Source organism: Tupaia chinensis, unplaced genomic scaffold (genome assembly GCF_000334495.1).
Source record: "Tupaia chinensis unplaced genomic scaffold, TupChi_1.0 Scaffold000192_1, whole genome shotgun sequence".
In the NCBI taxonomy this organism is placed as follows: Eukaryota; Metazoa; Chordata; class Mammalia; order Scandentia; family Tupaiidae; genus Tupaia; species Tupaia belangeri.
In genome coordinates this window covers 369,122-380,427 of record NW_006159667.1, presented here as the reverse complement: position 1 = coordinate 380,427, position 11,306 = coordinate 369,122, and the positions used below count along the sequence as shown (strand labels likewise).

The 11,306-nt window shown below is 43.7% G+C and overlaps 1 protein-coding gene across 2 annotated transcripts in view; it reads right to left on the bottom strand.

Annotated features, from left to right (window-relative positions):
- RBM28 (RNA binding motif protein 28) overlaps positions 1-11,306 on the bottom strand; it is a 40,919-nt gene that overhangs the window by 2,090 nt on the left and 27,523 nt on the right. For both annotated transcript variants that reach the window (XM_006146861.3, XM_006146860.3), the window contains exons 14-18: positions 9,971-10,129; positions 6,852-7,001; positions 6,467-6,541; positions 4,312-4,568; positions 2,704-2,803 (exon numbers count right to left, since the gene is read on the bottom strand). In XM_006146861.3, coding sequence (XP_006146923.1) covers positions 2,704-2,803; positions 4,312-4,568; positions 6,467-6,541; positions 6,852-7,001; positions 9,971-10,129 — 741 coding nt within the window. The remainder of the gene's footprint in view (positions 1-2,703; positions 2,804-4,311; positions 4,569-6,466; positions 6,542-6,851; positions 7,002-9,970; positions 10,130-11,306) is intronic.

Sequence of the window (11,306 nt, the reverse complement as noted above, 5' to 3'; positions counted from 1 at the left end):
CGGCATTCCAGGACTCTCACACCAGTTACCAAATGGTCACTTGAATCTCAACATCATGAGTTGGCTGAATGTGGACATTTTTTTTTGCTCATTCCCTCACCAAGTATAATGCATATGGGGTTTCAGAGACTGAGCTCTATTATGTAATAAAGTATAGGTAAGGAATCTCCCAGAGACAGAATTCAAGCAGGAGGGGAAGTTAATACTTCTTTTACTCTCAAAGGAAAGGAACTCAGGGAAGGTAGAAGAAATGTTGACCTCAAATATTCAAGAATGTGAGACCACCATGTTCTAAAAGCAACTAGATAGGGATCCATGTAAAAATGACTAATAACGCAAGAACTGGGAAACAGTAAACAAGATGAGCCTGGAATATCTTGTTGTACTAGAAAGCAAGGACATGACCAAAGACAAATGAGATTGTGACACAGGACTCAGGAGCCAACCTGAAGGGGCTTCTGATACCCTAAAACATTATAGAATAAGAACTGCTGGGGCCAGCAGGTGATATGGTGGTTAAGGATGCTGGACTCTACATGGCTGACTGTGGTTTGAGTCCCAGATCTGGTGGCTTGTTTTCTCACTTTCACTCTCACTCTCGTCATATTAAAATAAATAAAGTTAAATAAAATAATTATAAAAAAGGGGAGGGGGGACCAGCAGTTAGCATAATGGCTATGTCACTGGACTAGACTCCCATGTAGTCAACTGCAGTTTGAGTTCCAAACCCAGTGGCTTAAACTCATGTCGGCCACATGTGTATGCATGCCCAAGATCCCGAGAGGAGAATGGAGAAGGGACTGCGGCATGGCCATCCCCCCCGGGGGATGATTTCTCACTTTTTGTCTCTCTGTCTCTGTCTGTCTTTCTGGTAAGTGCACATGTCCTATAGCAAAAACCTCTCCAAAAAAAAAAAAAAAAGATAAAGAAAAAAGAAAAAGCAAAGAACTATATTTGAGGGACCAGCAGATAGTGTAATCATTATGTTGCCGGACTCCCACATAGTCAAACGTGGTTCAAGTCCTGACCTCGGCATCTTAAACCTCACACCACGCACGTGTGTGCATGCTCCAAATCCCAAGGAAAGAATGAGATGAAAGGGTTGCAGTGTGGCCATACCCCCAGGGGGTGATTTTTCACTTTTTTCTCTCTGGCAAGCACATGCACCCTATAGCAAAAATCTCTCAAAAGAAAAAAAAAAAAAAAAGAACTGCATTTGATTAAAGCATATCAAATATGCGAAAACTCAGAATTTTTTAGTAATACTAAAATTCTTACTACTAAATACTAATACTAAAAAATCTTATTGGTCACCACGGAAGTTGGTAGGGAAATAGCTCATTACTCTGGAAACAGAGAGAGGAAAAAAAAGTATTCATCCTGCTATTCCTATGGAAATGGTATTTCATGGTAACCAAATAGTTGACAAGAAATAAGTTCTCTTTCTAGAAATTTATTTAAAGACACAAAAATATTGACAGAATTTGAAAAACCACCATTCTGCAACCTATAAATGATGAATATTTAGATTACATGCACCAATGGTTACTTAAACAACAAAAGCAAAAGGCTGATGGGGGGCTTTATCACTGGAGGGAGAAAGTAGACGATCCCTAAATGCAGTGCATTGCTCCACACGGGCTCCCAGACATTATGTGCCTCTGTGATGCACGGCGACATGGGACCACCTGTGAAATACCCTTGTCAAGAAAACTGAACTCAATCAAGCCTCCAAGCAAGCTGACAAGCCATATGGAGTGCCACCTGAACAAGTTAAGGAACATCTCAAGGAAGTAATCAGCTGATTGCAAAATAAATGAGCAAATGACCTGGCTTCTTAAATTAAAAATATGAAAAAAGTAGGGTGGTAAAGAAAGACAAGATAGTATAGAATAAAAAAGATTTTTAAAAATATTAAGACTTGGGACCAAAATGGTTATGTTGCTGGACTCCCACGTAGTTGACCACGGTTGGAGTCCTGGACCTGGTGGCTTAAAACTCACACTAGGCGCATGTGTGTGCCTGTCCAAAAGCCCTAGAAGAGAAGGGAGAAGAGACTGTGGCGTGGCCATCCACCCTGGGGCAGGGGGTGATTTTTCGCTTTCTGTTTGTCTCTCTAGCAAGCACACACACACTATACAAAAATCTCTCAAAAAAAGAAAAACACCCAATAGGAAAAATCTCTCTCTCAAAAAAAAAAAAAAAGGATCAAGACAAAGCATAATATGTGAACTTGGTTTGTATCCTGATTTGCACTAACTAAACAAAAACATTTTTGAGACAATTGGGGAAATTTTAATATGAGCAACACATTAGACGATATTAAAGGCTCCTTATTAATTTCAGATATAATGGCATTGTGTACATGTGTGTGTTAGGCACAGTAGGGCGTACTAGCAATGCACTCTGAGGTTTTCCTGAGCTATGTAACCATTTTCTCATGAGGTGTGTTTACACATGAAGTGGCCTCTGCTGTAATATATTCTAGTGGGGGAAAAGCATGTACGGGGAATTAGTAAAAAGTAACAGATACATGTGGGTTCATTTTTCTTCTCTGCTTTAAGACTGGGCACCTCTACAAAGGTACAGTCCTGCACATGGCCACTACCCAGAAGTCCTTTTCTGATCTTCTAACCAAGGGTCAAAGGTTGCCAGCCCAGCAGAGCCTCGCCACACCAAAGCAATGTGCCCTGCAGGACTCACCTGCTTGGAAGGTAACTGCTGTTTCTCCTGCTTCCACTGGTTTATCTGGGACTTCGGCTTTTTGGGAGGGAGGGACTTCACTTTGCCTTTGTCCCGCAACCTGGAATAAAATGGCCAAGTTAATATCACTTTGAGTCCTTCCTCTCCTTGGAACCCCTAGGTTCTCTCAGCTCTACAGATAAAGTTTTTCATGGTGGTTAAAGGTGGACTCCCACATGGCCAACCACGGTTCAAGTCTCGGACCTGGTGGCTTGCTTTCTCACTTCCTCTCTCTCTCTCTGTCTCTCTCTGATCAAACTGGAAAATAATAATGATAATAATAATAAATAAAGTTAAATAAAATAATTTTTAAAAATTATATATTACATTTTATTTATTATTAGTAGTATTCTTTAATCTGATCAGAGAAAGACAGAGAGAGATGGAGGGACAGTGAGAAAGGAAACCACCAGGTTAGGGACTCAAACCACTGTCACTATGTGGGAGTCCACCACCTTAACCACCACGTCACCTGCTGGTCCTAAAATTATTTTTGTACAATGGTCCTCCCTTCTCTCTTTCTTTTTAAAACTGTGCCAAAGGGCACATGTGCTGGCCAGAGAGAACGAGAAAAGGAAAGTGAGAAAGCACCTCCTCGTGGGTCATGGTCATACCACAATCCCTTTTTCTCCAATTCTCCATCCTGTCAGGATTTTAGGCACATACGAGTGTGTCTGGCATGTTTTTCAAGCCACTGGGGCTGGAGTTTGAACTACATAGTCGGCCACATAGGATCTGACTTCCTTAACCATGAGGCCACAAGCCTGGCCCACATACACTGGTTCTTTCTAAGTTCATGATAAGTCGTTCTAAAAAGGGAGGGGCAGCTCACGGACACACTGTTAATGTGCTGCTCAGTAGAAGCCAGATCCCACATGGCTACTGTGATTAGAATCCCCAGCCCAGTCAGCTTGAAACAGAATATGCACGAATAACAATGTCTAGGACCTGACAGGCTGGAGGAGTAGAGGAAGGGGAGAGTGGCATAGTCAGACCCTGTGAAGGGTGCTCGTCTCTTTTCTCTCTCTCTCTCTCACACATACATGCATGCACTCTATACAAATAAAGAGAAAATAACATTCATAATTCTTAAACATTTTAAAGGGACATGACTATTCTAAGGCTCAACATTCGTCTACTTTCTGTTTTTTTTTGCTGGTGGTTTTTAGGGTTACTTTTGCTTAAAACTCCACTTATTTAACAGGTATTTCATAAAGGTCTACCGTTGTACAAAGCACTAATCTACTGCTCCAAACAGCAACTACACTGACTTTCAAGTACGTGGCCTTGGCTGACACAGACAGTCATCTGGACAGGAGGAAGCACTTTAAAACAGGTAAAAATGGTACGAAAGCCTGCCCAGGCAGGCTGCTCTGAGGTCCCCTCTGTCCTTTGATCCAAGAGTACCATCTCTGATGGTGTAGGGACTTGTATGTGAACCCTCCACTTGGGACTGGCACTATACCAAGCATTTCTTGTTCAAACACATGCCACAAGGTGAGGAAAAGCTAAACAAAAGCAAACCACTGAGAAGCTCTGCACTGTTCTACGCCACCTCCTGCATCTCACCTGATTTTCGGTCCGCGGTGAGAGGGGAGTGCCAGGACCTTTCTTCTCTTCTTCCCATCAGGCAGTTCGACCTGCTCCACTTCGGCCTTGGTCTGGAATCCTGTCCAGGAGGCAGAGCCCGCTTTCCCCTTCTGCCCTGGGGCGGCCTTGCTCTGCTGCCGTGTATGGTCTGGAGCTGCCTTCTGGTGCTGGTCTTTTCCGGGCTCTAGTCGCTCCTTCTGGGGCTCAGCAGTTGCATGCTTGGTTCTCATTTTTTGCTGCATAAAATAAGAAACTGCCATCTGGTTTCTGGGTAAGGTCTGTTTGCTGGAAATACTCAGCAGAAGAGCTTTATGTAAACTTGGGAAAAGGAAGGGAACTCTTCCCCCATAGTTGGGAGACTACAGAAAGTGAATACAGTGGTTCACCAACTTGACACAGCAAGAGGTAGTTACTAGGCAGGACACAGGGAGCAGCCATTATCTTCTCTGTGACATGAACAGGGAGCTGGATCTCACATGGCTAACTGCACAATTCAAGTCCCAGACCCAGCAACTTCAAAACTACACCCGGTGTGTGTGCATTCATGCCCAAAATTCTGAAAGGAGGAGAGATGGAGAAGGGACTGCAGTGTGACTAAGCTCCTGGGGGGTGCTTTCTCACTCACAACCCCCAGCCCTCTGGTGACCACACACACTGTCTTGGGAAAAAAAAAAAAAAAAAACAGAAACAAAAACTCAACCATATCATAGTCTTAACTATGGAAAATTAAACCAGAGGGGGAAAAATATCTTCCCTAGAGGAACAAAGATCAAATTACATTAGATTTCCCTTCAGAAACCGTGTAAGCAAGAAAAGAATGGGCTGAGATATCTAAAGTTTTAAAAGAAAAAAACAAAAATCACCAACCTGGAGTTGTGTATTCTATGAAATTATTTCTCAAAAGTACAGGAAAAATATAGACTTTCTCTAACAAACAAAACTTGAGGGAATTTGTTATCAGTAGACCTGCCTTGCAAGAAATACCAAATAAAGTTCTTCAGAGAGAAGGAAAGTAATATAGGTCAGAAACCGAGATCTACCTAAAGAAAAAAGAGCATTTGAAAATAAATAAATAAAGAAGACAAGGAAAAGATGCCATGGGAAGGAAGGCATAATGAATGTGGTGGGGCAAGCTTTGGCCTGCTGGTTAACGTAGCTAGATCCCATATGGCCACACCTGCGGTTTGAATCCCCAACCCAGCAGCCTGGAAAACACGCTGGGAACTTGTGTGTGTGTGTGTGTGTGTGTGTGTGTTTTCAAAACTCTGACAGGAGGGAGAGAGCGAAGAGAAGGGATTGAGTATGACTCTTAGGGGGTGCTGTCCACCTCTCTCTACCTGCCTCTCTCTGGAAAGCATACACTACCCTATGGCAATGTGAAAGAAGCAGCATCTAGTCCACTAGATCCTGGGTAACGATGAATAAAACAATGAGTACTGACTGGATGATGACTGTGTCGCACGCTAGATAACATGGACTATCTCACTCGACCCTCTCCAGACAGGTGAGGCAGATGCTGATGGCTCGTTTTACAAACTCAACTTCAGGCAGGTAAGGACCTGCCAAGGACCACGTAGCACGAAAGGAGCAAAGCCAGTGTCTGAACACGAGTCTGCCTATTCCCAAAGTCCCTCCTCTTCCTTCTATACCATGCTATTAGGTCGTCGGAAAAGTCGTGACATATTTTTCTGTTTTTCTATGCAAAAATGTGTCACGACTTTCCCAATGACCCAATAAACTGTACTAAAATATCAAGCATCTCACTTTTGGAGCCATCTAAGAAGAAAAAAGAATTATGAAAGAAAATGGCTGAAATCTATGGGTCAAATGTAAAACCTTAACCTCGCCCATTAGTTTTCGCAGGTGCCAACACCAAACCCTAGAGAACTGCTGGCTGGTAACAGCACGGGTCTGCTGCCTCTCGCTCCTTCCTCTCCCTTCTCCTGTGGCACTATCACAGATGGGCCAGCAGAGGAGGAAGAGGCCTGGAGAGTCGTAGGGAACCAAGAGTGAAGGGTAATGGGAAAACCTAAGAAGGCAGAGAACTTCTCTATGGGAATAGAAGCCCACACTGAACAAGACAGATGAGTTTATGACTTTCAAAACAAACAGAAAAAGGATTTAGATTCAGTACCAGGCTCCGCTGAATCCTTTGTTCCTTCATTTTAAGTTTCCTTCGATCTTCCAAAGAGAACTCCACTATTGGTCTCTATGGCAAAGGGAGATAATACCATTCATTAGACTTCTTCGCCTATAAGTGAAATGAACTCAGTTGTCCCCCCAACCCACACTTTTTTTTTCTTTTTATACCAGAGGCTATTTCTTCTGCCAGTTCATCCAACTTACAGCATTCCTTCTAATCATCTTATCACCTCGAATCACCACTGGGTGAAGCATTACGCCCCACCTCCATCTACCTGGAACCTTTCCCAACATTGAAATGGGACACTGGACATGAAGAAGACCTGTTTCTATACGTGGCCTTCAGGGAAACAGGCTTCCCTGGAGGAGAGGCTCACCTTCTGAGGCCCGAATATTTCTGGATTGTTGTTGATGTGGCGGAGGGCTCGCAGGGCATGCTCATGCTCCTGGAACTCTGCAAAGGCATAGCCCAGGGACTGACCCTTCACTTTCCCATGCACTCCTTTAAGGTCTCGCATCACTCGACACTATGAGTAGAACACGAAAAAAGAATGGTAATTTCAGATAGGAAGCATTCTCCAACATGAAGTGGTTTAACTGATTCTATAAGAAATGATGTTACTGGGATCGCCATGTGGTGTGGTGGGTAAGGCACTGGACTCCCACATGGCCAACCACGGTTCAAGTCTCAGACCTTGTGGCTTAAAAGTCATTCTGGGCACACATGCATGCATGTCCAAAATCCTGAGAGAAAAATAGAGAAGGTATTACAGCATAGCCAACCCCCAGGAGGTAATTTCTCACTTTCCTCTGTCTGTCTCTATCCCTCTCTGGTGAGCATATGTGCCCTATGGCAAACCACTACCCTCCCCCCCCAAAAAAGAAATCAGGTTACTGAAATAGAATCATTTACACCACCATGAACTGTTATAAAGGAGTAACACTTATCTCTGCTTGCCTTATAATGATAATGGAAAGCACACCTCAGATTAGACAGATACTTCCTTGCTTTTGAAGAGTTTATAGACACAGGGACCAGCAGTTAGCGTAATGGCTATGTCGCTGGACTCCCATGTAGTCGAACGCGGTTCGCGTCCCAGACCCGGTGGTTTAAAACTCATGCTGGGCGTGTGTGCGTGCGTGCCCAAGATCCCAAGAGGAGAATGGAGGAGAAGGGATTGTGGCATGGCCATCACCCCTGAGGGGTGATTTCTTGCTTTCTGTCTCTCTGTCTCTCTCTGTTTGGCGAATGCATACGCCCTATAGCAAAAACCTCTCAAAAAAAAAAAAAAAGTTTATAGATATCAACATAGACCTACAAATAAACATGCAAATAAACTAAAATGCAAGGAAAAGTTCTAACAGCTAACTATTCACATTACACATGAGCTGGGAGTGCATGATACTCTTAAGTTGTATGAGACATTGTCACTAAGGATGAAATATTGTCCATAGATCTAATCACTGAAGAAGGCCCTCAGGAAGACAACCACTGAAAAAGGCCTGATGGCTCTAGATAAGAAAGAAACATAAGGCATGAGACAGCCTGTTCCACACACGGCCTCAGAAATACAGGAGAACCTTCAGCTCTCTTTGCTAGGAGCTCAGATCCTCTCTGGTGTGACTCTTCTCTAATCTGTAAATAAATGTAACAGGCGGGACCAGCAGACGGCGTAATGGCTATGTCACTGGACTCCCATGTAGTCAACTGCGGTTTGAGTCCCAGACTTGGTGGCTTAAATTCACTCTGGGCTCGTGTGCGTGCATGCCCAAGAACCCAAGAGGAGACTGGAGGAGAAGGGATTGCGGCATGGCCATCTCCCCAGAAGGTGATTTCTTGCTTTCTGTCCCTTTGTCTCTGTCTTTCTGGCGAGCACACATGCCCTGTAGCAAAAACCTCTCTCAAAAAATAGAAATATTGTCCATAGATCTAATCACTGAAGAAGGCCCTCAGGAAGACAACCACTGAAAAAGGCCTGATGGCTCTAGATAAGAAAGAAACATAAGGCATGAGACAGCCTGTTCCACACACGGCCTCAGAAATACAGGAGAACCTTCAGCTCTCTTTGCTAGGAGCTCAGATCCTCTCTGGTGTGACTCTTCTCTAATCTGTAAATAAATGTAACAGGCGGGACCAGCAGACGGTGTAATGGCTATGTCACTGGACTCCCATGTAGTCAACTGCGGTTTGAGTCCCAGACTTGGTGGCTTAAATTCACTCTGGGCTCGTGTGCGTGCATGCCCAAGAACCCAAGAGGAGACTGGAGGAGAAGGGATTGCGGCATGGCCATCTCCCCAGAAGGTGATTTCTTGCTTTCTGTCCCTTTGTCTCTGTCTTTCTGGCGAGCACACATGCCCTGTAGCAAAAACCTCTCTCAAAAAATAAATAAATAAATAAACAAATAAATAAATGTAACAGGCAACCTGGGGCATCAAGGTATGGTAGTATATTTTGGGAAAATGCCATTTTCCCAAAAGCTGTTACCTCTGGAAGGTGTTTTTGTAATGTAATGGAAGAGTCTACATACTAGGGACACTTGAATGCTACATTTGACATATGCTGAATATCTGTTCTAGAACTGTCATGCATTGTAAGGGAATCAAGAGATGCAACATGAGGTTCTTGCCCTCAAGCCACTCACCTTGCTGAGATACTATACTTACACATATGTAAGAATGAGGAGAAAAATTCAATATAATGCAAATAGTAAAGAACACACTCAAATTTCTCTGAATTATAACAGGTTTTGAATGTGTATATACACTTTGAAGCAGCTTTTAATTAAACAGAACAGGCAGACCCAAAATACTAACACTACTACTTGTTCAGTAAATTCTGACTGGCAGATTATTACCTGCCAGGCTCTATGTCAAGGAATAGGGGAAACAAGGTAATGCGGGCCCTCAAAGAGCTTAGCCTGGATAGAGGATGCGACTGACAGACATTTCAGGCTGGTGCAATTGTCAGTGCTACGACAGAGCCACGCAAAGGGAGCTGTGGGCAGAAGAGATTGTGTACTCACACAGACTCAACCAAGCCTTGGTGTAAATCCGGATTTTCTAAGTCAACTGCTGAAGACCCACCTGGCTCCCTGTGCTCACCACGGCACACTGAGGACTCTCTCCCTAGGTAAGAGCTTAATTGGTAGGAAAACTACCCCTAAAGAGCAAACCACACAGATGATCTTTTCTGCAAGAAAATCCACATTTCAGCACCTCAAATGATGCTGAGCACACAGCAGGTATGTAATAAATGTGTGCTAAATTAATTTATGAGGTCAGAGACTTCCCACATTCTGCTGCAATTTGGTCAAATATGAAAGACAGTTCTTAGATCAAGAAAAAACAAAACCAAGTAAACTTCCAAACTCAGCCTCGCATGCTGACAATGTATGCAAATGAAATGCACTAGCATGCTGGTACCACAGCCTGAAATAAAGGCCCAGTCTGACCCAGGATGAGGACGGAAGTGCTGAATGGCAGGACCAGCCCTCACCTCCTTGATGCGCACACCTTTCTCCCCTTTAGTGGCAGTCAGCAGCAGCTTTCTGAGCTGTGTGTCATCCACGGCCTTTGGGAGATTGTGCAGGCAGAGTCTGGTTTGGGAGACAAAGATATTCTGGTCCTTGAGTTTCTGATGCTTCAGTAGCTCAAACTGAAAGAGTAACAGATTGTTAACAGTACAATCCACCCATTTAAAAAGCAGGCCCGTAATTTTCCAAAAGGAATCTGCAGATCCCATAACCATACAAATAGAAAAAGGCCTCTCCCCACCCTGCAGCCTTATAGCCCAGCATAGAGAAAGAAAGGCTCAAAGAAGCAAGATGATAGGGAGGTAGCGAGATCATAGGCTCTGGAATGAGACAGGAATTAGAAAACCAGGATTAGCAGTTGGTGTTAATATGGCTGGATCCCACATGGCCAGCTGCACAGGTTGAGTCTTAAACCCAGCAGCTTGAAAATCATGCCAGGTTTATATGCATTTGTGCCCCAAATCCTTAGAGGATAATGGAGAAGGGGTTGCAGTGTGACTTCTCACCCCCCAACCAATCCTGTCTCTGAAAGCATAAGGTCCCTACAGTAAAAAACTTTAAAAAAAAAAGAGAGAGAGAGAGAGAGAGAGAGGACATTCCCAACTGGAGAAATTAGGTGAAGTTTTAAAGTCTGAAGGTTTCACTAATAAACTGTAACTGTAGATCAAAATATAATACAAATCTCTTAGCACAGACATGAGGCCAAAATGAGGTAATATATGAAAAAATCCTTAGCTGAAACTGTAGCCCAGAGCAAATGGTAATTAATACTGTAGTCAACATCTATATACAGTCCTCATTTACCCATCGACTCAAGCCAAGTATCTAGTCCTTCCAAAAACAAGTGGAACTTATTTAAAGAATACTTGATATGGGTCACCTAGTGTCATAATGATCAAGGCAGCTGGATCCCACATGGCCGACTGCATGGTTTGAGTCCCAAATCCGGCAACTTGAAAAACATGCCATGTATGAGTGTGTGCCTGAAATCTCAACAGAATGGAGATGAAGGGACTGCAGAGTGACCATCTCTCCTGGGGAGGTTATCTTCTCATTTTCCTGTCTTTCTGTCTCTTTCCAGTGAGCGCACACACCCTCTAGCAAATTTTTAGAAATAGAATACTTGAGGGATCAGCAGATGGCATAATGGTTGTTATCGCTGGACTCCCATGTAGATGACTGCAGTTTGAGTCTGGACTTGACTGCTTAAAACTCATGCCAGACATGTGTGCATGCCTGCTCAAAATCCCGAGAGGAGAATGGAGGAGAAGGGATTGCAGTGTCGACCCCCCCCAGGGG